Source organism: Nerophis lumbriciformis, linkage group LG04 (genome assembly GCF_033978685.3).
Source record: "Nerophis lumbriciformis linkage group LG04, RoL_Nlum_v2.1, whole genome shotgun sequence".
Classification (NCBI taxonomy): domain Eukaryota; kingdom Metazoa; phylum Chordata; class Actinopteri; order Syngnathiformes; family Syngnathidae; genus Nerophis; species Nerophis lumbriciformis.
The window spans coordinates 45,302,457-45,330,000 of record NC_084551.2 but is presented as its reverse complement, the minus strand read 5'-3'; the positions used below and the strand labels follow the sequence as shown (position 1 = coordinate 45,330,000).

At 39.4% G+C, this 27,544-nt stretch overlaps 1 protein-coding gene across 3 annotated transcripts in view; it reads right to left on the bottom strand.

The window, feature by feature from the left end:
• dgkb (diacylglycerol kinase, beta) overlaps window positions 1–27,544 on the bottom strand; it is a 266,844-nt gene that overhangs the window by 773 nt on the left and 238,527 nt on the right. For all 3 annotated transcript variants that reach the window (XM_061956152.1, XM_061956165.1, XM_061956159.1), the window contains 3 exons: window positions 24,649–24,769; window positions 24,489–24,549; window positions 1–272 (listed from right to left, as the gene is read on the bottom strand). The exon at window positions 1–272 is cut by the window's left edge. In XM_061956152.1, the coding sequence (XP_061812136.1) occupies window positions 165–272; window positions 24,489–24,549; window positions 24,649–24,769 (290 nt within the window). In that variant the 3' untranslated portion in view covers window positions 1–164. The remainder of the gene's footprint in view (window positions 273–24,488; window positions 24,550–24,648; window positions 24,770–27,544) is intronic.

Sequence of the window (27,544 nt, the reverse complement as noted above, 5' to 3'; positions counted from 1 at the left end):
ACAAACACAACCTACAGTTTGCTACTGCACTCTGAGCTATCAAGCAGGCAATGACGCTCCTCGCTCCTCGTCCACGTCTCCAGGCGGGCAAAGTCAGGATGCCCCGTGTCGTCTGCTCTGTGGTCCCTCATGTGGACTCTTGAGGCTCGCTAAATCTTAACGCGTCAGTCTTTGCTCTCGGCCCGCCGTCTTCTGACCAGGGAGGAGAAGAAGCTTCGGCTCTGCTGAGGACCCATCAGCATGCGAGCCTGGTTCTTGTGCACGATCTCGATCTAAGGGGACGAGCAGACAATTGCATTAGGACCACCAAACTGTGGTGCGCGGGATTCCTCCAATGGTACGCCAAATAATCACCTCATTAAATATTCACAGTGTTACTGTTCAAACTGTGTGTAAGGCTACGGTGGCCCAAATCCCAGAACCAGAGTAGTCCTGGATCCATGTTGTCATGGTACTTTGAGACCTCAACAACCAAGAGTGTTTGAAAAAGAGAGACAAAACAGTCCCTGCCGGAAAACCACTGAAAATGATGTCATTTGCATGCCAGGCCAGTAGTTGGCGGTGAGCCTTTACAAAGAAACACTACATTCCTTTTGTTTTCATCCCAGAAACTTTGTAAATACCCACATATTTGGGTTTAGAACTTGAAAAGCGACGTACAAACCCCGTTACAATATAAGTTGGGAAATTGTGTTAGATGTAAATATAAACGGAATACAATGATTTTCAAATCATTTTCAACCCATATTTAGTTGAATATGCTACAAAGACAACATATTTGATGTTCAAACTGATAAACTTTTTTTTTTGTGTGCAAATAATCATTAACTTTAGAATTTGATGTCAGCAACACATGACAAAGAAGTTGGGAAAGGTGGCAATAAATACTGATAAAGTTGAGGAATGCTCATCAAACACTTATTTGGAACATCCCACAGGTGAACAGGCAAATTGGGAACAGGTGGGTGCCATGATTGGGTATAAAAGTAGATTCCATGAAATGCTCAGTCATTCACAAACAAGGATGGGGCGAGGGTCACCACTTTGTCAACAAATGCGTGAGCAAACTGTTGAACAGTTTAAGAAAAACCTTTCTCAATTGCAAGGAATTTAGGGATTTCACCATCTACGGTCTGTAATATCATCAAAGGGTTCAGAGAATCTGGAGAAATCATGCACGTAAGCAGCTAAGCTCGTGACCTTCGATCCCTCAGGCTGTACTGCATCAACAAGCGACATCAGTGTGTAAAGGATATCACCACATGGGCTCAGGAACACTTCAGAAACCCACTGTCAGTAACTACAGTTGGTCGCTGCATCTGTAAGTGCAAGTTAAAATTCTCCTATGCAAAGCAAAAACCGTTTATCAACAACACCCAGAAACGCCGTCGGCTTCACTGGGCCTGAGCTCATCTAAGATGGACTGATACAAAGTGGAAAAGTGTTCTGTGGTCTGACGAGTCCACATTTCAAATTGTTTTTGGAAACTGTGGACGTTGTGTCCTCCGGACCAAAGAGGAAAAGAACCATCCGGATTGTTATAGGCGCAAAGTTGAAAAGTCAGCATCTGTGATGGTATAGGGGTGTATTAGTGCCCAAGACATGGGTAACTTACACATCTGTGAAGGCGTTGTTAATGCTGAAAGGTACATACAGGTTTTGGAGCAACATATGTTGCCATCCAATCAACGTTACCATGGACGCCCCTGCTTATTTCAGCTAGACAATGCCAAGCCACGTGTTACATCATTGTGGCTTCATAGTAAAAGAGTGCGGGTACTAGACTGGCCTGCCTGTAGTCCAGACCTGTCTCCCATTGAAAATGTGTGGCGCATTATAAAGCCTAAAATACCACAATGGAGACCCCCCCGACTGTTGAACAACTTAAGCTGTACATCAAGCAAGAATGGGAAAGAATTTCACCTGAGAAACTTAAAAAATGTGTCTCCTCAGTTCCCAAACGTTTACTGAGTGTTGTTAAAAGGAAAGGCCATGTAACACAGTGGTGAACATGCCCTTTCCCAACTACTTTGGCACGTGTTGCAGCCATGAAATTCTAAGTTAATTATTATTTGCAAAAAAAAATAAAGTTTATGAGTTTGAACATCAAATATGTTGTCTTTGTAGCATTCAACTGAATATGGGTTGAAAAGGATTTGCAAATCATTGTATTCCGTTTATATTTACATCTAACACAATTTCCCAACTCATATGGAAACGGGGTTTGTATTAGAGATGTGAAGAACTACAAATATAAACATACTGTAATTACGTAGACGTGATATGTCAGTGAGTCTGTCATTTTGGACGTGGCAGATCAGCTTTGTAAACTAACAGAAATAGATCAAACCTCACAAAGCGCATTTCTTCGGTAACGCCCACTGAAAAATGTAAGCATGCGCGGGCCATTTTGATATTTTTTCATTTTCGAAACCAATAGAATATATAGATTTTTTTAACCTTCAGACTCATTTTAGCCCAGGGGCCGCATGGAGAATAATCTCTTCCCACGTGGGCCGGACGGGTAAAATCATGGCTTGATAACTTAAAATTACAACTAAGACTACATCCTGGGGCGTCATAGAACTTTTGGTGGAGCAGCTGTGCCAGTAACATGAGGGTTCTGGGTTCGATCCCCGCTTCTGCCATCCTAGTCACTGCTGTTGTATCCTTGGGCAGGACACTGTACCCACCTGCTCCCAGCACCACCCACACTGGATTAAATGTAATTTAGATAATGGGTTTCACCATCCATCTATCCATTTTCTACCGCTTATGTATGTCACGATGGGGGGGTCGCAGCTTGCTGCGGGGTCGTTCTCCCAGGAATGCAGACGGATCACTCCGGACATGGCGTGTAGGTAAAAACATGATTTATTCTTGATTAGTCAAAACAGCACCAAAAACAGAAAACTAGTCGAAGGAAAACAAGGAGTACTCACGTAACAGGAGCATGAAGCAAACAAGGCCAGGCCGACTGACTGTCAAAGGCAAACTTAAATAATGCCTCTGATTAGTACTCGGGTAGCAGGTGATCGGCCGAACACTAATCAGAGACAGGTGAACATAATTAGCAACAGGTGCGTGAGTCCAAGACGTGAAACAGGTGACACTAATGGTTGTCAAGGTAACAAACAAACAAGGAAGTGCAACCAGGAACTATGGAATCTTTAAACAGAAAATAACATAAAACATGATCCAAACCACAGATCATGACAATGTAAAGCTTTTTTAGTCACTAGAGAAAAGCGCTATATAAATATAATTCACTTCACAGATTATCTTTGTTTTACTTCGCCCCAAAATAGAACAAACACATTCTGAAAATGTACATATCACAATAATCCTCTTGACAAAACGCTTCAAGTGAGTTGAAAATCCTGAGGAAAAGATCGGTGCCGTTTCAAAAACCCCATGAAGAACACTATGACTTTAGACCTAATCTCAGTGTATCTACAAAGCCATTAAACTTTAAATCACAGCCATTCTAGGATTGAACAAAAAACTGAATAGAGCATAAATAAAAACTCAATGTATCAACTACCTCATTTGTCATTTCCACATATTAATCATGTGCTAACTCAACAAACCATACAAACTGAGATAAAAACTACTCAATTGGATTGAGCTACACCCTGTCTTCTAGCCATCACTGTGTATCAGTGGTGTGCCATCAGGGCCAGCAAGGCCATCTCTGCTGGCCTAACATAACCAGAAATCATGATTATAATTAAAGATACATTTTTAAATGTACTTTCCCTAAATATCTAAATGTATTCACATTCTCTTCATGTCATATTATGCTCCTTACAGTGCTGTTGTTTTTAGTTTGGAGTTTGTATCCAATCAGAATTCAGCTAGCCATGCTGTACGAAATTTGCCCGGAGCATTCAGAATCAACAATGCTGGCGTCTGTGCACTGTCAGTGAACGGGGACATAGAGTTGATAGACAGTTGCGGTAGCCAATCCGATCATGAGTTGTTGTCAGTAAGGCCTTCTGTGATTGGATACTCATCGGCACCGTTAGCGGATGAATTTGAGAACACATAGAGTTGAGAGACAGTTGCGATAGCCAATCAGATCACAAGTTGTTGACCGTAGCCTGATGTTAACGAGACTGTGATTGGATACTCACTTGTCATTCCAAAATGAGTATCCATTCACAAGTTTCAATTTAGCAGGAAGCAGGAAGTGTTGCGCCGTAGCCAGACCGGGATAGCAGAGAAGGAGAACAAAACGTTGATTAGGTGGCAGATATATATTTGCAAGGCCATTTTCAAGAAGGATATTTAAAGAGAAACGACATCTTGTGAGATGATGTCGGCCAACCCCGGAAGCTAGCTCAGCTGTTCGGGCGATGAAATGGGGGAAATGCCCGCCATTTTCTACTCGAATCAGCCAACTACGATGCAACAAATTTTAAGTTCAAATATGAAATGTTTTCACTTTTAATATGTTTTTTGCAATTTTAATTTTGACAGTACCACATAAGATTTGTTTTAATTGCTGATGCGTTTTAATAGATTTTTAAATGCGCCAGAAAATAACCCGTTTTGTACACTGTTGATGTGATTCAATACGGAGAAGGGTGTAAATGTGTTCCTGTATAGTATTTCTCCAGCAATGGTCATGTGGTGACATCAATTATGGTATTTTGAGAGGTAAGCATTGAAGTTGGACATCACTGAAGGCCTAGGTGGGAAACGCACGGCCCGCCACTGCTGTGTATTGATAGAAAAATAAAAGCTGTTCAACGTGTGAACAATTTCAACAAACTAAAAATAAAAACTTAAAAGACTGACAGCAGGAATCACAAACTGTTCACTTTCTTTAAATTTGCACAGGAGACAATAATTTGCACAGAATTATATCAAGGTGCTGTGTCTCATTCAGCATTTGAAGTGGGCTTACCACTTGATTATTTTACTCTTGTTTGTCTTACAGTATGTTGGGTCGAGAGGGAGGAGTTGCAGCCCCGTTTTACCGTGTACCTCTTGCTTGTATACTTGCTTGTCCCGGTATAAACTATTTGCTTGCCGAACAGAACTGCTATTGCAACATCCAGTGGACAAATTAAGAACAGCAGTTTTTTAATTTAAAAAATGCAGCTAAATTTTAAAGTCATGTATCATGTTGAAACTGCTATAATTTTCAAACTAAACTTCAACCAACCAACTAACCAACTAACCAACAACTAACCATCTCCCGGGCCAGATTGAACCTATTCAATCCTAATCCGGCCCGCATTTTTGATAACCCTGCTTTTAGGCTTTCCACAAGTTTGGTCCCAGGGACCCAGAAGGGTTTCGGTCATGAAAAAAAATTAAGACATGAATAAAAAATGTTTTTCAACGTTTAAATCTCTAGATTAACTTTAGATCTGTCGATATACGGTAACTTTTTTTTTTTAATGTTTCATGCCATTTTTGTTAAAGAAAACACTGTTTTATAGCAAAAACGCAAACTGTTCAACATTGCAACATTTTAAAAGTGGATTATTTGATTTGAACTAAATAGGTCAATAATTTAGAATAAAGTTTATTTGTAAGGTGGTGACTTGTCCAGGGTGTACCCCACCTTCCGCCCGAATGCAGCTGAAATAGGCTCCAGCACCCCCCGCGACCCCGAAAGCGGTAGAAAATGAATGTAATAGTATTTTTAGAATCTGCCAAAGGCCGTTAAAACATTAGCTGCCTACCGCAAAAGGCCCCCAGACCACACTTTAGAGACCTCTGGTTTAGAGGTTGGTAGTATTAGTCACAAAGTTAGCAAATTATGTTGGTAAAATTATGTTATTACGATCAAATACCATCAAAAGTATTTTTCAGTCTCACTTGTCAAAGGCATGAGATGAACTTTTTAACTCCCGAAACAGTCTTGATATTGAGCATTGGCCGACACAATGTCAGCATATACTTATTATTTTGTATTGTGGAATGTTAGAAAAGGTCGGATCAAGTAAAACGAATCAAGCAGAGAACAACGGTAGGTTTGAAAAACACTAACCTTTTTATTATCAACTGTCAGGAATCGATTTATGCTGGCTTTAATTGAAGTGAAGTGGTAATTATTTTTTGGCAACAACGAGCAGCCACAATAATTCATGAAATTAAGCTCATGACGCATTAAGTTGAATGGTGCCGACACGTTTGTTATTGGATACTTTCTAAATACGCTTCTGCCTTGGAGAATTTGTATGTGTAAGTAAAATGCCGTTTTAATGATGTTTATATTGACAAATGGACTAATTTACACTGCAATATTGTTCAATTAAGAATAATTATTATGTATGTCTAGCTTGAGGGTTTTTGTGTGCTTAGCTGCTGTGCAGCTGCAAGCTCCTAGTAGCCTACATAGGCTACCATGTTTACCCAATTAGTACCACAACGACGACAGTTTGTACATAACAATGTAAATAGACAGAATATAAATAGATTAGGTCATGAACATCACAGATAAATAGGGACAGATTATCAAGAGAATAGATTAAATGGAAACCTAGAATAGATTGTGTTTCTCTGTGGAAAAAAAGTAAATATAATCTGATGCTAATATTGAACCGATATTTGGTATCAGGATCAGCACACCCCTAATAATATGTATTAAACAATGCTTTAAAAAATTGGAACATAAAACGTTGTTTGTCTGGAAGAAGCGCTAGCTGTCCCAAATCGTGACCCGGGGTGGACCATGCATCAGTTGGTGACAACTCTGCGTTGTTGACTTGCTTACCGGTACATAGAATAGAAAGTACTTTATTGATCCCTGGGGGAAATTCAGCATACATATATACATACATGCAAGAAGATCCTCCTATGACCCTCTCCTGTCTTCCCGATGTAATAATTCGATAACTGTACCCCCTCGGCATCCATTGCAGCCGGTCACCCATAGGGATGTCCCGATCCAGGTTTTTGCACTTCCGATACCGATATTGTTTTTGCACTTCCGATCCGATACCGATACTGGCCTATCCGAGCATGTATTAAAGTTTAAAGTTATTTAGCCTACTTAGTTGTCAGAATCATGTTGAAAAGGGTTTTAGTACTCTTGATAACAACTAGCTAGCTGAATTAGGGGAGTTTGAATAATACACAATGGTTGGTAACAAGAAACTGACCTGTTTATTCAAGGATAAACACAAAATAGACAAAATTATACATGACAAACAGAACTGGCATCATTGAACTAGGGCTGGGCGATATGGCCTTTTTTTAATATTGCGATATTTTAAGGCCATATTGCGATACACGATATATATCTCGATATTTTGCCTTAACCTTGAATGAACACTTGATGCATATAATCACAGCAGTATGATGATTCTATGTGTCTACATTAAAACATTCTTCTTCATACTGCATTAATATATGCTACTTTTAAACTTTCATGCAGAGAGGGAAATGACAACTAAAAAAAATCACTATTTTTTTCATACGGTGTTGATGTGGAAATGTTTGCCTCGGCATTTTGATGGTGTGGACATGTGGCACCGAATGGAGATAAGCGTCTCGACAGACGTTACAATATTTGAACAATGATGACGAAAACTGTTTTCTCTGTCGTGTCCATGTGTCGAAAATTGTTATGCGCTTATTTTTTTATTTGATTTTGTGCGTGGCATAGATTTGCCGTGCGCAGAGGACGCTTGAGGAGGCGCGCACCTTAGCGGCTGCGCTAGCATCACAGCTAACGTTAGCCATGCTGCTACCTCGCTCTCTGCTGGGAGAGGGCGTATACTAGAGATGCGCGGATAGGCAATTATTTCATCCGCAACCCATCAGAAAGTCGTCAACCATCCGCCATCCACCCGACCTAACATTTGATCAGAACCGCACCCGCCCGTTGTTATATATCTAATATAGACGATGCAAGTGGCCTAGTACCTACTCAGTGGCCTAGTGGTTAGAGTGTCCGCCCTGAGATCGGTAGGTTGTGAGTTCAAATCCCGGCCGAGTCATACCAAAGACTATAAAAATGGGACCCATTACCTCCCTGCTTGGCACTCAGCATCAAGGGTTGGAATTGGGGGTTAAATCACCAAAATGATTCCCGGGCGCGGCCACCGCTGCTGCCCACTGCTCCCCTCACCTCCCAGGGGGTGATCAAGGGTGATGGGTCAAATGCAGAGAATAATCTCGCCACACCTAGTGTGTGTGTGACAATCATTGGTACTTTAACTTTAACTTTAAGGCATTAGTGAGGTTATAAAGCTTTTGCCTGTTAAAGAAAGGAGACTGATCCAATGCAGCACAGACATTCGCGTGCCACGCTGTCACGACCCAGACGCACACCAGTGCGCAATCATATGGGAGCCGCGCTGAGCGCACCTCCAAGCGCGTCTCGCTGCCGGCGACGGCCGGGTATGGGCCCGACGCTCCAGCGCCATCCATTTTCAGGGCTAGTTGATTCGGCAGGTGGGTTGTTACACACTCCTTAGCGGGTTCCGACTTCCATGGCCACCGTCCTGCTGTCTATATCAACCAGGGTGAGCCCCACCCCTTTCGTGAGCGCACTGCGCGCGGAGTGACCCCTGTTACGCGCCCCCGGCAACAGGGGTGGCGGGCAGGTAAGCTGCGCGGGCGGAGCGCGCGGAGTGACCCCTGTTACGAGCCCCCGGCCACGGGGGTGGCGGGCAGGTAAGCTGCTTACCTGCTGCGCGTGACGCCAGCCGCGGCAAAGGCGGACGAGGCGGGGTGTCGGTGCGGTGGGCGCGGTGGTGACCCTGGACGTGCGTCGGGCCCTTCTCGCGGATCGCCTCAGCTACGGCTCCTGGTGGGGCCCTCTCGGGGGAAGGGGCCTCGGTCCCGGACCCCGGCGAGGCGTCCCTTCTCCGCTCCGTAAAAGTGTCCATCTCTTTTTTTTTTTTTCTTCTGTTGTGGCATATGCAGCAGGTGCCTGCTCGTTTTTCGTATGTGGGTAACAACATTTAACTATGTATATATATTTCTGAATTGGTTTAACTGCCACCCGCCTGAATCTATTTAAAATCTAATTTTTTTTTATTTTAACCGCCCGACCCGACCCGCGGATAAAATCTAATTTTTTTTAATTTCATCCGCCCGATCCGCGGATAATCCGCGGACTCCGCGGTTGTGCCCGCAAACCGCGCATCTCTAGCGTATACGCATGTGACGTATGACGTGACAGTATGTGACGTGTGTAAGAAGGTGCGCTCGCTGTCTGTAAGAGGGAGACACAGGAAAGAGTGAGAAGAGCCTGTCGTGTAATGCCAGCAGCTAAAAGCAACTGCGTGAGAATCCACAGACCTGTGGATGTGTTGAAGGTGTGCTAAAAAATGCGGAACGGAAATTAGGGAGCAGCAGAAAAGTGGAATGTATTATTTAAATCGGTGCGTTGGAAAACACGGACCGGAGTTTTTTTTAAAACTGGATCTGGATTGGCATTTTCCCATGCCTTGCCGATACGCATTTTTTTGCAAATATCGGCGGCCGATCCGATCCAAATATCGGCTCGGGACATCCCTAGTCACCCAGGAGAGGGGTCCCCACATATGCGGCCCCTTCTCAAGGTTTCTTCTTTTTCCCATCTCGGGCTTTTGTAGTTTTCTTTGTCCAGATCAGTTCAGATCAGGGAATGTCGTCGTTGTTGGTGAAGCTCTTTAAGACACTTGGGATTATCGGCTATACAAGCAATATTGTGATTGATTGATTTGTTGACCGCAGAATAGGTCATTAAAAAAGGTTTAATAGATAACTTACTATCCTTGAAAGGAAGTTCCATTCGGGATTGCCATTTTTCTTGCATGATGCTTGTTAAAGCATCTTGATACTGATCCCTTATTTTGCTTCATTTCCTATCGAATACGAAAAGACAGAAGTGCATTTGTTTGTATTTAAATAAAGCTTTACTGTGATTAGAATGATTTATTTTGAGCACATGTGTCAAACTCAAGGCCCTGGGGCCAGATCTGGACCGCCACATAATTAAATGTGGCCCGCAAAAGCCTGGAAATAATATGTCAATGATGTACTTTATCCTTACTTACTGATTGTATTTGTTAAGGAAACAAATACATGTACTGCATGCAAATGAGTATCTTTTAAACGTTGTTATTATCTAGCAATGCAACAAGTATTATTATTCCAAAATAAAAATTGTATATATATATATATATATATATATATATATATATATATATATATATATATCTGTTTGGCTTAGTTGTTCATGTAAAAGGCACCGTTTACACTGCACACCAACTCAGATTTTTTTGCCCTCAAGTGACACAGATCCAATTTTTTTGCCAGTCTAAACGCTCCAAAATGCTTAAAATCTGATCTTTTTTATTCAGATTCGACCTGAATACGCCGTTTTGTCATCTTGGGCTAACTACGTCATTCCTGTGCGCGGGGAAAGACGCCACTCGCCAGCGGAAGTGGATATTTCATCACAACACCCGGTTTCAGTGAGCAAAGTCTTTTCTGATGGCCGACTTTTTGGTGAATCACTAGTAGTGCGCAAATAATAGGCTATTTGTAATATATGAATATATATTTGGATTCCGAAGAAATAGCGATTGTTGAAGGACCGAAAATGACGCTGTGGCGAATTTGCTTACATGTTAAGTACATTGCCTATGTTTACGTAAATGAGTTGAAAAATAAAGCTCCCATAGATCCACACTGATGTCTGTGCACCCTCTACTTAACAGCCATAAAATATTAAAACCCTCCCAAATATATTACACTATCTATATCCATTCATACATTATCCATCCATCCATTTTCTACCGCTTATTCCCTTTGGGGCCGCGGGGGCGCTGGAGTCTATCTCAGCTACAATCGGGCGGAAGGCGGGGTACACTCTGGACAAATTGCCACCTCATCGCAGAGCCAACACAGATAGACAGACAACATTCACACTCACGTTCACACACTAAGGCCAATTTAGTGTTGCCAATCAACCTATCCCTAGGTGCATGTCTTTGGCGGTGGGAGGAAGCCGGAGTACCCGGAGGGAACCCACGCAGTCACGGGGAGAACATGCAAACTCCACACAGAAAGTAGTCTATATGATGGAATACATTTTACGGTAAAAAACTGGCAGCTCAGTCACCAGAAATTTATCGGAGAAAAAATAAAACCTGTGGTACCGTTTTTTCATTTACATTAATCCACCATAAAAACAACAACAACCATAGATTGTTAAAAAAAACAAAAAAACTGGTAGCAGCAGTACAGTTTTTCTATTTATAGTACTACCCTGTAAATCCCTTAGATTTTACAGTAAAATTATGGCGTCTGAGCTGCCAGGTTTTTAATATTTGTTTTGTACGTAAAACTATATAGAATAATCAAATGCATAGCCCAGTGATTCTCAAACTTTTTTCACCAAGTTCCCCCTCAAAAACACTTGGCTCTCCAAGTACCACCATCATGACCAACATTAAAATACAGTAGCGTAATATACCTAAGTATTAATTAAAAACAAAGCAGAGGTTTTATTTCACAAGTATATTTAATATTTTTGGCCACTGTTGTATTGGAATTTTTCTAATCAAGTAGTCAAACAAAATTGTTATTTGAGAAGCTCGAGCATCTCAAAAGGCACGGGTCACATTCAAAGCAAGGTATGTAAGGAGTGCGCAACATTAAAATACAGTAGCGTAATATACCTAAGTATTCATTAAAAACAAAGCAGAGGTTTTATTTAACAAGTATATTTAATATTTTTGGCCACTGTTGTATTGGAATTTTTCTAATCAAGTAGTCAAACAAAATTGTTATTTGAGAAGCTCGAGCATCTCAAAAGGCACGGGTCACATTCATAGCAAGGTATGTAAGGAGTGCGCAACATTAAAATACAGTAGCGTAATATACCTAAGCATTAAAAACTAAGAAGAAGTTTTATTTAACAAGCATATTTAATATTTTTGGCCACTGTTGTATTGGAATTTTTCTAATCAAGTAGTCAAACAAAATTGTTATTTGAGAATCTCGAGCATCTCAAAAGGCACGGGTCACATTCATAGCAAGGTATGTAAGGAGTGCGCAACATTAAAATACAGTAGCGTAATATACCTAAGTATTCATTAAAAACAAAGCAGAGGTTTTATTTCACAAGTATATTTAATATTGTTGGCCACTGTTTTATTGGAATTTTTATAATCAAGTAGTCAAACAAAATTGTTATTTGAGAAGCTCGAGCATCTCAAAAGGCATGGGTCACATTCATAGCAAGGTATGTAAGGAGTGCGCAACATTAAAATACAGTAGCGTAATATACCTAAGTATTCATTAAAAACAAAGCAGAGGTTTTATTTAACAAGTATATTTAATATTTTTGGCCACTGTTGTATTGGAATTTTTCTAATCAAGTAGTCAAACAAAATTGTTATTTGAGAAGCTCGAGCATCTCAAAAGGCACGGGTCACATTCATAGCAAGGTATGTAAGGAGTGCGCAACATTAAAATACAGTAGCGTAATATACCTAAGCATTAATAACTAAGAAGAAGTTTTATTTAACAAGCATATTTAATATTTTTGGCCACTGTTGTATTGGAATTTTTCTAATCAAGTAGTCAAACAAAATTGTTATTTGAGAATCTCGAGCATCTCAAAAGGCACGGGTCACATTCATAGCAAGGTATGTAAGGAGTGCGCAACATTAAAATACAGTAGCGTAATATACCTAAGTATTCATTAAAAACAAAGCAGAGGTTTTATTTCACAAGTATATTTAATATTGTTGGCCACTGTTTTATTGGAATTTTTATAATCAAGTAGTCAAACAAAATTGTTATTTGAGAAGCTCGAGCATCTCAAAAGGCATGGGTCACATTCATAGCAAGGTATGTAAGGAGTGCGCAACATTAAAATACAGTAGCGTAATATACCTAAGTATTCATTAAAAACAAAGAAGAGGTTTTATTTAACAAGTATATTTAATAATTTTGGCCACTGTTGTATTGGAATTTTTCTAATCAAGTAGTCAAACAAAATTGTTATTTGAGAAGCTCGAGCATCTCAAAAGGCACGGGTCACATTCATAGAAAGGTATGTAAGGAGTGCGCAATAGAAGAGAGATGCGTTATTCTTTGTATTACAAGGTGGGAGGAAGGGAGTAGACTCAGTTTGGAGGGAGGGAGAGCATATGAAAAGACAATGAGTGTATTGTTAACTGGAGAAGATGAGAAGGGAGAAAAGATACTTTCACAGTGCAGATACGGACATGGTCGTTCTCTGGTCAGGTTGTGCTTTTTACAGAAATACTGCAGTTTGTAATGGCATAGTGCAAGGATACATCAATGTTTTCTGTTACACTGTAACATTACACACAAATTGAACAGTAACACTGTGTTTGAATATTTCATTACGTGATTATTTTAGTCTTTTTTTTTTAGCAACTTTCTCAGAGTATTTTTCAATGTCGGTGCAGTTTATTCAAACTGCGTGAAAACCAACTAGTGTATTTATTGTTGCAATAAAATAAGAGACACCGTTTTTTACTTCATCAACGCACACAAAGATTGTTTATGAAACGGTCATCTATTGGGCGATGCAGCTGCAAATTTCTTACGTCTTTGTCTTCCGGCGAGTGTTTGCTCTCACAACAAGATGCCCCACAATGGAACATCTCGCCTTCATTGCGCTTGTTTCCGCTTGAATTACAGCGCCCTCTCACCATGACGACTCCTTACCTGTTGGCGGCCGTCCAAAGCCCGAGGAGGCGCCGCGTGACCAAAGCAGCGGGCCCGCGAGGGCTCTTCAGCCCATGCCGACGTAGAAATTATTTCCACGGCTCGATGTCGGTGCTGTGAAATGCTCGCACAAACATGACGGTCCAAATGGATGTTAGCCCGCTAATTATTAACAACAACTATGCAAATGTGCCGCTGCTCCCGCATGAATAACTCAGTAGCGACCGGCAGACTATTTGCATCTTCGACACGCATCTGGCATGTTTATCTTTTCACTTTGATAACCAAGTCGACTGCTACTCTCTTTTCAAACATGATTGCACTAATTGAGTGTAATCATTTCTTAATAGATGCACAGCTTTTACAGCTGAATAAAAAATAAAAAAAACTTTTTCATCAAAGTGATGTTATTATATTTTTCACACCAGCAGCCATGTTTCAATGGTCATGTGATGCACAGTCATCATTTCATCCACTAGAGGGAGCACATCTAATTATGCGTGCAAACAAGCTCAAAGTTATGCATTGATTGCTGTTTGTTTGTCCGTTATTGATTTAGTATTGCTATTGTTGTTGTTGTTGTTACTGTTGTGTTTGCTGTTGTTGTTTTTGTCTCTCTGTCTAATCCCCCTCTTGTCCCCACAATTTCCCCTTCTGTCTTCCTTTTTTTCTCTTTCTATCCCCCCCTGCTCCGGCCCGGCTGCACCAAATGATAATATAAATACATTTAATAAAGTCAAATACAAATAAGGCAACAAGAGAAGTATCCTACACTTCTCTTTTGTAATGTAAATCTGAACAGCCGATATGAGCATCTACATCAACTATATGAATTGCCTGAGAAGCTGGACAGGACAAAAAAAAAGTATTGCTTTTCTGATAGTTAGTATGGTACAAATGGTACGATTTATCCAGGTGGAGGTTAAAAACCAATAATGATAACAATAATTAATATTATGATTTGTCCTTTGAAAGGTGTTATGAATGTATTTTGTGTATGATTAGAAGCAGTTTTTGATCAAATGCATTTGAAGTGAGCCATTCAAAAGACTGGCTTGTTATTATAGTTGTCTTTTTTAAACTGTTTTTTGTAAAACAAGGAAACAATTACTAGTATCAGTTATATGATAAGATGTACGTCAGAATTTTGTAATTTACATAAACATTTTATCTGTGGGAATTATTCTGAAATAGGGGCAGCACGGTGGCAGAGGGGTTAGTGCGTCTGCCTCACAATACGAAGGTCCTGAGTAGTCCTGGGTTCAATCCCGGGCTCGGGATCTTTCTGTGTGGAGTTTGCATGTTCTCCCCGTGACTGCGTGGGTTCCCTCCGGGTCCTCCGGCTTTCTCCCACCTCCAAAGATATGCACCTGGGGATAGGTTGATTGGCAACACTAAATTGGCCCTAGTGTGTGAATGTGAGTGTGAATGTTGTCTGTCTATTTGTGTTGGCCCTGCGATGAGGTGGCGACTTGTCCAGGGTGTACCCCGCCTTCCGCCCGATTGTAGCTGAGATAGGCTCCAGCGCCCCCCGCGACCCCGAAGGGAATAAGCGGTAGAAAATGGATGGATGGATAATGTATGAATGGATATAGATAGTGTAATATATTTGGGAGGGTTTTAAATGGATGGATGGATATTCTGAAATATTGACAATAATGCATTTTTTTGTTGTGTTTTTATTGTAAACATTCCAAAGCGGTGACATACTTCCATTCTTTGGCAGTGACATCACGGGTTTGAATTTGAAATTTAAAAAAAATGTGTAGCATCTTAACAATATAGGAGAAAAAATACACAAATAATAAGTAATAATAAAATGCATTAATAATAAAATAAAAAAACACTGTATAAATAAAACTACAATAGAAATTAGGACATAATAAAGATGTGAGTACAAAATTACTGTATGCTTAAACTATTACCCTTCAGAATAATGAACCTGAAAATAGATCAAATAAAAATGTCTATATTTCTATATGTAAAAACATTTTTTTTGTTAAAAAATAAAGTTTAAAAAAAAATATTGTTATTTATTTATTTTAATTTTGTTTGTCCTGTACAGTTCCTCAGGCAAATAATATTGTTAATGTAGATGCCCATATCGGCTGTAAAAATGTACTTTACAAAAGAGAAGTGTGGGATACTTCTCTTGTTGCCTTATTTGTATGACTTTATTAAATGTATTTATATTATCATTTGGAAAGAGAACAAAAAGAAGACAGAGGGGGTAATTGTGGGGACAGGAGGGGGATAAGACAGACAGAGAGACAAAAGCAACAACAGCAAACACAACAACAACAACAATAGAGCGACATCAGCAAATACGATATGTACAAATATGATGGTAAAAGTGATAGCAAAGAAGCAGTTAGTGAAATAAATAATAATACAGAAATGACAATGAGCATTATTACACTACACATGGAGCAATACAAATACCAATAGAAATAGCACTATTGATAATGAATAATACCAATAATTTGTATTATTCTATTATCAACAATACAGTTGTTCAAATGCAACAATACATATATGTCATGATAACTAGATATACAAAAGAAAGCAGAAAAATGGAGGGGAAAAAAGATATGCCAGCTATATTAACCTTGTAGATTGTTATAGTAACAATAGGTTAAGCTTTGTCAGTGTGCCATGTGTTATCCAGTTTACCCAAGGGTAACAACGTTGATTTATGTCTGATGAAACGTGATTATGTGACTGAGTGTATGTATGTGTATGTACTTGTATATGTACAGAATGTATATATGTGTTTGTACAGTGAATGTATATGTACATGTATGTGTATATGTATGTTTGTACAGTGAATGTATATGTACAGTATGTGTATATGTATGTTTGTACAGTGAATGTATATGTACAGTATGTTTATATGTATGTTTGTACAGTGAATGTATATGTACATTATGTGTATATGTATGTTTGTACAGTGAATGTATATGTACAGTAGAGATGCGCGGATAGACAATTATTTCATCCGCAACCGCATCACAAAAGTCGTCATCCATCCGCCATACACCCGAACCAACATTTTATCAAAACCACACCCGCCCGCCACCCGCCTGTTGTTATATATCTAATATAGACGATGCAAGGCATTAGTGAGGTTATAAATCTTTTGCCTGTTAAAGAAAGGAGACTGATCCAATGTAGCAGAGACATTCAATGCGTGCCACGCATTAATATCTCTTGGCCACGCATTAGTGGCTAAGAGATATTAATGCGTGATAATATTATTTATCATTATTATAATATTATTGTCATTTCCATTAAGAAAGTGTTGACTATTGTTGCCAATGCCCTCAGATCAGGAGTGCGTTCCTCACACTTTGTGTGCGCAGTTGCAGAAAGCAGAACGAGGCTTTTAAGAAGTTAAAAAAATGTTTTAGAAAGACTAGGCCTATATTTTCGTTAGGTAAAAAAAATGTTCTGAATTTATTTCAATGAATATTAACTTGTTAACGTTATAATGCTCAAATAGGGACGAGGGCGGGGTGCACAGTGAAACAGTGAACAATTTCGCGACAAAGATGAACCTTTATTGATTGATCTGCAGCCATGACAAAATATCAGACAATCTCCATTGTCAACGACAGGAAGGAAAATAAAGATAAACACATAGCCTATGTTGTAGGCATAGGCATAGGCTCATACGTTTTTAAGTTGAAATAAAAAAATTAATAAAAAATGTGCCTCATAAGCCTTAGGCTGTCAATCACGCGCACAAACTTAAATTATACAATAACATATGTATGTCATCTCTATTTAAACAAAAATAAATTAAATAAATAATAATAATAAATTACCTGCAACTTATTGGCCAAGGCAAATAGCTGAAGGGGGGAAATCAAACCCATCAGACCGCACTTTATCATCAAACTTGAATTATAATGAAAATAGACGGTCGCGACAAACAAAACAGGCTAAATAGCCTTACATTGTCGCCAATCGGAGATGCACTTCACTTGAAAGCGAGGCCAAATAATTATTCACACATAGTAGTATATCTCGAATAGAAAAAAACCACAATAAACAACGCAATTGCCTTAATTCCTTTGCATTGTAGTGCGCCCAAACAACACGTAACCATCAAAGTTATTTAGCTGACCGAACTCAATATAGGTTAGACATGGGCTTATTTGGTATAGCCTATAGGTAATGTAGACTAATTCATATCCAACCGTATGTCTACTTACTTTTTTTTTGTTAGCACTATGCAGGAATAAAATGGCATCTACAGTGCCAGGATTCATGCGAGAGCGCCTGGCTTCTAAAATGCGCCCTGCTGCGTTGAAGGAGCGCTCACTTGCACCACTTGTTACTGGGACTCGGTGCCATCTTTTTCTTTTTTTCTTCTTCTTCTGTTGTGTTGTGTTGTGCTGTAGTTCCTGATGAATAATTGACTGTTTCAAAGAGTGCTGCTTGTTTTTCGTATGTGGGTAACAACATTTAACTATGTATATATATTTCCGAATTGGTTCAACCGCAACCCGCCCGCATCTATTTAAAATCTACGGTTTATCCGCGGACTCCGCGGTTGTGTCCGCAAACCACGCATCTCTAATGTACAGTATGTTTGGATGTATGTTTGTACAGTAAATGTGTGTGTGGATGTACAAGCTTTGAGTATGTAGGTATGTACCGTATTTTTCGGAGTATAAATCGCACCGGAGTATAAGTCGCACCTGCCAAAAATGCATAATAAAAAAGGAAAAAAACATATATAAGTCGCACTGGAGACCGGCCAAACTATGAAAAAAAACTGCGACTTATAGTCCGAAAAATACGGTATTTAAAAACACTATGTGTTAAAAAAGAAAGTTAATTCAAATGCTGCTAAATTTACTTGAACTCTGACTCAGTTTTTAGTCCAGTTGCCTTGGGTGGCACGCATGTGAAGAGTGGACAATTGCCGATGTTAAAATTTGCATGTGCAAAAAAAAATAATAAAAAATTAAATTAAAAAAACTAAAATAGGCTACTGAACGAACAGCTCACAACTAGGATAAGAAAAACTCTGGGATAATCCTTAAAAGAGCCGTTGAAAAGACTGGACTTGTTCGCAAACGTCACACTGAGTATACTGCACGGAGTTCGCTGGATTAGATAGCCATACCCGTTTCTGTTTGTTAGCATGTTTGCTTAAACATTTATTCTACACAACTTAGTAAAACCTGTAATGTATTTAAGGTACGTGTGACATTATTATTTGTGTTAATTGGACACACAAATAAGGAGAAATCATACATAGAGGTGTTCAATTTCCCGAGGCGTGAGCTGGCACGACGGAGAGGGAAAGCCAGCGCAGCAGGAGTGGGCCAGGAAGTATGACTCACTAATATGAGTCACATACATGAGTCATGTTACAGTTTACGCATACCACACCAATTACTACAGGATTATGCTTTTTAAAGTAATTAATTGTAGTAACTCGTTACTTTACCAAAAAAGTAATGGAATTCCTACCGTAATTACTCTCTAATAAATGTAATTAATTACTATGCAAAGTAATTAATGTGTTACTTAAAAAAAACTTCAAACTATCTGGCATATGCAGTTGAGATGTTTCATGAAAGCAGAGTGTGTGTGCCTTTAAAAGGCTGTCCCTGTTGCCAAGATATGTGTGACGTCAGCGAGAGCGCACTCACAGCATTTTAGCTTAGATGTAGTTGTTAGATTAGCAGCTGCAGTTTTCCGGGAGTAACAGCAGCTTGCTGAATCTTTTCACTGGATTGTGTTAGCGCTAGTTAATAAAGCGATTGCATGTGCTTAGATGGCGGTCTTGTGTCCTTGCCCACAAATGGGGTGTTTTAGGATTACAAGCTTGTCACTTCAATGATTGATATGTTGTTCATTATTCCTTCGTAAATGAGTAATTAATTTGATAACTCATTACTAGTAAAAGTAACGGCATTAGTTACGCCATTTTTCCTTAACACTGATTATAACTCCCAAAATTAATGTAACTTTATTAATGTAACAGGGACGGCGTGGCGCAGTGGAAGAATGGCCGTGCGCGACCCGAGGGTCCCTGGTTCAATCCCCACCTAGTACCAACCTCGTCATGTCCGTTGTGTCCTGAGCAAGACACTTCACCCTTGCTCCTGATGGGTGCTGGTTAGCGCCTTGCATGGCAGCTCCCTCCATCAGTGTGTGAATGTGTGTGTGAATGGGTAAATGTGGAAGTAGTGTCAAAAGCGCTTTGAGTACCTTGAAGGTAGAAAAGCGCTATACAAGTACAACCCATTTATCATTTATTTATTTAACTTACTGCATAATCAGTGGAACCTCTGTCTTTGTTTCTTGTGATGTGCGATACTACTGATTTTTTTTACGATCCAATTCCGAGTAAAATTCAAGCTGGGTCCAAACTAGGGCCAGCGAAGTCTTAAATTTGGCCCGCGAGATGTTATGAGTTTCATAAGGAATCGCAGGGAGATTTTACTTTCATTTTTTAAATGTCAGTTTGTATGCTGCAATTTTTTTGCCATCTTCAGGCCAACATGAGCAATTCAGGTGTATGACCACTTATCATGTTATGAATGCAAACAGCAGCAGCATTTTTTTTATATGACCTAATGCAAACAACTTTCCCTAGTCATGGTGCAAAAATAATAATAAAATAAATACAAATCGAACCAACACAAAATGCCAAGAGACATAGTCAGACATAACACAATATAACACAATTTGTGGATACTATAAAACACGTCCATGCACCATAAAACAACTTAGAATTAAATCCATTACAATGCATAATGGGAAAAATGCAAAACACTCTCCCTACTTATCCATGTTTGCCGCATTTTAGCTGCTTCATATTTCTGACTACCGTATTTTTCGGACTATAAGTCACAGTTTTTTTCATCCGGGGGTGCGACTTATACTCAGGAGCGACTTATGTGTGACATTATTAACACATTACCGTAATATATCAAATAATATTATTTAGCTCATTCACGTAAGAGACTAGACGTATAAGATTTCATGGGATTTAGCGATTAGGAGTGACAGATTGTTCGGTAAACGTATAGCATGTTCTATATGTTATAGTTATTTGAATGACTCTTACCATAATATGTTACGTTAACATACCAGGCACGTTCTCAGTTGGTTATTTATGCGTCATATAACGTACACTAATTCAGCCTGTTGTTCACTATTCTTTATTTATTTTAAATTGCCTTTGAAATGTCTATTTTTGGTGTTGGGTTTTATCAAATACATTTTCCAAAAAAATGCGACTTATACTCCAGTGCGACTTATATATGTTTTTTTCCTTCTTTATTATGCATTTTCGGCCGGTGCGACATTTCCTCCGGTGCGACTTATACTCCGATGCGATTTATAGTCCGAAAAATACGATAATTACACAACTTTAAAGAGGTTGAACTTGTCACGGAAGTAAACAAAGCAGGAGTCAAATGTTCACATACTCTTGATATCCAATTATATTCATTTAATGTATACACACACACATATATATATATATATACACTGTATATATATATATATATATATATATATATATGTGTGTGTGTGTGTGTGTGTGTGTAGTTACTTTACATGCAGTCGACTTTCGGCCCTCACCACAATTTTTTAGCCCAATGTGGCCCCCAGGGCAACAAGTTTGGACACCCCTGCTCTAAAGTATATTGAGGTAGTGGCGTGAATAACAATATAGTCACACTAATACAACAAAAAAAACAGGACTAAAATAATAAAAAGTACAGAAAATGGTGTTTCAAATCATAAAAAAAGAAAATTAGTAAAATAATAAAAACATTTAAAAAATGTATCACTGAGAACTACCATTAGCATAAAAACTAGGGATGTCCGATATTATTGGACTGCCAATATTATCAGCTGATAAATGCTTAAAAATGTAATATCGGAAATTATCGTTATCGGTTTCAAAATTATCAGTATCGGTTTCACAAAGTAAAATGTATGACTTTTTAAAACGCCGCTGTGTACACGGACGTAGGGAGAAGTACATAGCGCCAATAAACCTTAAAGGCACTGCCTTTGCGTGCCGGCCCAGTCACATAACATCTACGGCTTTTCACACACACAAGTGAATGCAAACATACTTGGTCAACAGACATACAGGTCACTCTGAGGGTGGCCGTATAAACAATTTTAACACTGTTACAAATATGCGCCACACTGTGAATCCACACCAAACAAGAATGACAAACACATTTCGGGAGAACATTCGCACCGTAACACAACATAAACACAACAGAACAAATACCCAGAACCTCTTGAAGCACTAACTCTTCCGGGACGCTACAATATACACTCCCCGCGCTACAACATACACTCCCCGCCACATGTCCCAAATTCCAAGCTGCTGTTTTGAGGCATGTTAAAAAAAAATAATGCACTTTGTGACTTCAATAATAATATGGCAGTGCCATGTTGGCATTTTTTTCCATAACTTGAGTTGATTTATTTTGGAAAACCTTGTTACATTGTTTAATGCATCCAGCGGGGCATCACAACAAAATTAGGCATAATAATGTGTTAATTCCTCGACTGTATATATCGGTATCGGTTGATATTGGAATTGGTAATTAAGAGTTGGACAATATCGGAATATCGGCAAAAAAGCCATTATCGGACATCTCTATCTGTTGAACAAAAGATGCATTGTGGTCTCCTTATGTTCTTTAGAACTAACATGTTAGATCAATCACCAGATTACTTTTACAAACAGTTTTTAAAATCAACTGACACATATTCATGACATTAGGAATGCCAGCAATGGCTATTTGGCACTTCCTGCTCCCAGGACCAATCTCCTCACGCGTACAGTCATGTATAGATGTATATCATTCTGGAATCGGTTGCCATCTCACATTATTCTCTCATATGAGTTGGGAAATTGTGTTAGATATAAATATAAACGGAATACAATGATTTGCAAATCCCATATTCAATTGAATGCACTACAAAGACAAGATATTTGATGTTCAAACTCATAAACTTTATTTTTTTTTGCAAATAATAATTAACTTAGAATTTCATGGCTGCAACACGTGCCAAAGTAGTTGGGAAAGGGCATGTTCACCACTGTGTTACATGGCCTTTCCTTTTAACAACACTCAGTAAACGTTTGGGAACTGAGGAGACACATTTTTTAAGCTTCTCAGGTGGAATTCTTTCCCATTCTTGCTTGATGTACAGCTTAAGTTGTTCAACAGTCCGGGGGTCTCCGTTGTGGCATTTTAGGCTTCATAATGAGCCACACATTTTCAATGGGAGACAGGTCTGGACTACAGGCAGGCCAGTCTAGTACCCGCACTCTTTTACTATGAAGCCACGTTGATGTAACACGTGGCTTGGCATTGTCTTGCTGAAATAAGCAGGGGCGTCCGTGGTAACGTTGCTTGGATGGCAACATATGTGGCTCCAAAACCTGTATGTACCTTTCAGCATTAACGGCGCCTTCACAGATGTGTAAGTTACCCATGTAGTGGGCACTAATACACCCCCATATCATCACAGATGCTGGCTTTTCAACTTTGCGCCTATAACAATCCGGATGGTTCTTTTCCTCTTTGGTCCAGAGGACACGACGTCCACAGTTTCCAAAAACAATTTGAAATGTGGACTCGTCAGACCACAGAACACTTTTCCACTTTGTATCAGTCCATCTTAGATGAGCTCAAGCCCAGCGAAGCCGACGGCGTTTCTGGGTGTTGTTGATAAACGGTTTTCGCCTTGCATAGGAGAGTTTTACTTTGCACTTACAGATGTAGCGACCAACTGTAGTTACTGACAGTGGGTTTCTGAAGTGTTCCTGAGCCCATGTGGTGATATCCTTTACACACTGATGTCGCTTGTTGATGCAGTACAGCCTGAGGGATCGAAGGTCACAGGCTTAGCTGCTTACGTGCAGTGATTTCTCCAGATTCTCTGAACCCTTTGATGATATTACGGATCGTAGATGGTGAAATCCCTAAATTCCTTGCAATAGCTGGTTGAGAAAGTTTTTCCTAAACTGTTCAACAATTTGCTCACGCATTTGTTGTTGACAAAGTGGTGACCCTCGCCCAATCCTTGTTTGTGAATGACTTAGCATTTCATGGAATGTACTTTTGTACCCAATCATGGCACCCACCTGTTCCCAATTTGCCTGTTCACCTGTGGGATGTTCCAAATAAGTGTTTGATGAGCATTCCTCAACTTTATCAGTATTTCTTGCCACCTTTCCCAACTTATTTGTCACGTGTTGCTTGCATCAAATTCTAAAGTTAATGATTATTTGCAAAAAAAAAAAGTTTATCAGTTTGAACATCAAATATGTTGTCTTTGTAGCATATTCAACTGAATATGGGTTGAAAATGATTTGCAAATCATTGTATTCCGTTTATATTTACATCTAACACAATTTCCCAACTCATATGGAAACGGGGTTTGTAAATTGTCATTCAAGACAGCTTTGAAGATACACCTATTTCAGCTGCCCACATAACATTAATTTTTAATACTGGGTTTAACTAGGTTTTTTATCGTATGTTGTACTTTTCTTTTGTATAATGTTTGGTAATGTATGTATTCTTTGTATTTTTATTTTGTATGCTCCTATATGGACCCCAGGAAGACCAGCGGTCGCCTTGGCGTCAGCTAATGGGGATCCATTCAATACACAACAAACGTCAATGCACTCATAACATCGGCCGCGAACAGTAAGGTGTTTTACCAACTAAAATGTTTTTCTTGAAGGAGGTTCTATTTTGGCTAAACCTACAGGAACAGCTGGATTAAAGAAAGCGAAGAAAGTAAAGACTTACAGTGCATGGAGTCTGCATCCAGGGCTCTCCATCAATCTGCATGGGCAGTGACTTACTGGTCCTGCAAGTGAGAATGAAAAGGAAGTCCGATGTGTTGATTGGAGAGCAGCAGCTAAAGCCCAATCAAAGAAAGACATGCATACAAATGTACAGTACAGACCTGATGGTCACAGAGGAGCACTGTGCAAGGCGTCGTCCAGCGCTCTTCAGGCCCGTGTAGATCTGACCCATCTCCATGGCGCCCTCCAGCCCGACAACCTCCAACAGCTGGTCCGACAGGTCTGAGGAACACACACGAATCCTGATGTCCTATGTTTTGGTTTGTATATTTTTGCTTCTTGAAATGTTGACACTGTGTTCAGGGCTTAGCAATCAAAAGGAAGCCACGCCCTCAAGCATGCAATGGCTGTCAATCTCTTCTCTCTGGATGCTGCTGTTTGAGGACATAATCAACTATGATTGTAATTGGTCAATTTTGATGAATTATTTTTAATTAAATTAAATAAATGAACAAATACATTACTTAATTAAATTAATAATTTATTGTTTATTTTATGTATATATTTTTAAATTAACCCCATTAATACAAATCCATTAATCAATAAATTAGTAAATCAATTAACCAGTTGATAAAAACATGATTGTAGACTACCGTATTTTTCGGAGTATAAGTCGCACCGGAGTATAAGTCACACCTGCCGAAAATGCATAATAAAGAAAAAATAAAACATATATAAGTTGCACTGGAGCCCGGCCAAACTATGAAAAAAACTGCGACTTATAGTCCGAAAAATACGGTACTGATGAGGGAATAATTGGCATGGAACACATTAGAAATTACTATGTTTCTTATTGAAGCAATTTCACACACACATGTATTATTATTAATGGAGTCATGAAGTACAGTAGTAACCTGGAGACAGTGAAGGAGGTGTGTGTGCTCGACACCCACGTTAAGTTATGTTTCAGTTTCGATTGCTGTCAAATTAGGCGTCAGTTTCGATTCAAAGGCGGAGCAACCAGGAAAAACGAAAGCATAGACGGGCTACCATTTTAGAGACTGCTTTAACTTTTAGATAGCTCGGTTTACTCTCTCAGAGCGCTGGTATTTCTATTCTTTGACCCTACTCCTGTTTTGTAGAATACATTGTTAAACTTAAAAAAGTGAGTCACCTTTTCATATGTGATACCATCTTTACCCTTCATGATGGTTGCTGCGTTTGAGCAGCTTGGATCAGGCATGTAAACAATGTTGATTGCTGCATTCTGTCTAATTCGACTTTGCGCTTTACTTTTTGCTTTCCTTTTCGTTGACGCACTGCCATCAAACGAGTCTGCGGGAGATAAGATAAAGGGAAACAAACTAAAAAGAAAAATGGAGGGGTGTCAACAAGTTTTGATATCGGATGTTGGATCAATATCAGCAAAAAAACAAAACAAGTATGGGATTATATGGGCTTGCATGTAAAATGCAGCACATTTACTTGCTCTACACCTTCAAAAAAAGTTTTTTTCTTTGTTTTTCCCCCACAAAATCTTTTTTTTTTAAACATAAAAACTAATTTAAGTAATGTATTGTATGAATGGATATACCTTATATAGTCTATTATTCACATATTGTTGGCTATAATACATTTAGATATCATATAAAAGGTTCCTCATTGCTTTATTTTGTAAAAACTAAAATGTGCATCTAAATGGCTTCTCAGAAACGAGTGGACACCTGGCAAAAGTAAGGAGAGAAAGGTGAAGAGAAATGTATTTTAACTAGAGATGTCCGATAATGGCTTTTTTGCCGATATCCGATATTCCGATATGGTCCAACTCTTAATTACCGATTCCGATATCAACCGATACCAATATATACAGTCGTGGAATCAACACATTATTATGCCTAATTTTGTTGTGATGCCCCGCTGGATGCATTAAACAATGTAACAAGGTTTTCCAAAACAAATCAACTCTAGTTATGGAAAAAAATGCCAACATGGCACTGCCATATTTATTATTGAAGTCACAAAGTGCATTATTTTTTTTAACATGCCTCAAAACAGCAGCTTGGAATTTGGGACATGCTCTCCCTGAGAGAGCATGAGGAGGTTGAGGTAACGGGGGGTGTATATTGTAGCATCCCAGAAGAGTTAGTGCTGCAAGGGTTTCTGGGTATTTGTTCTGTTGTGTTTATGTTGAGTTACGGTGCGGCTGTTCTCCCGAAATGTGTTTGTCATTCTTGTTTGGTGTGGGTTCACAGTGTGGCGCATATTTGCAACAGTGTTAAAGTTGTTCATACGGCCACCCTCAGTGTGACCTGTTTGGCTGTTGACCAAGTATGCATTGCATTCACTTGTGTGTGTGAAAAGCTGTATATATTATGTGATTGGGCCGGCACGCAAAGGCAGTGCCTTTAAGGTTTAATGGCGTGCTGCCCGCCTTGGCACGCATATATGTGTTCTCTTTTTGGGATTTCAGAATATGGTCAGCCTACTTTTAAGTTATCATGTCATGATTTTACCAGTGCGGCCCACTTGGGAATGGATTTCCCCGAGCTGAAAGGAGCTTGACACCCCTGTTGTACACTATTAACAATCTAAAGGAGTGCGTTGTAACCAAGAAACGCCCAAGGACGAAACAATTCAAAAAGGTTTGTGATCCTGTTGTTTTGGCAAAGCGGATGGAAAGAGGAGGAAAAGGACACAAGACATCTCAATGTAAAGCGCTTTGAGTCGAAAAAGTGCGATATAAAAATACTTCACATCTGTATCTGAGACACGTACCAGCCTGTTAAAGCAGGAATCACAAAGCTGCAATTAATTAGATTGCACCGGCAATGCGCGGCAATCTTGTGATAATATAATTATTAATTTCTCCTCTGTTTTGCAGTGATGTGTATTGATTTTGGCCCGGTTGGAGGCTGAGGATTCACGCAGGGCCCATCTGCTTGAGCGGCCGCTCTGCCTCCGACTCTTCCCTCCTCAAATTACGGCGCTGCTGCCTCCCGGTTGGGAGCGCGTTCACATTAATTGAAACCAAGAGGTTTTTTCAGTTTGTTTTTTGCC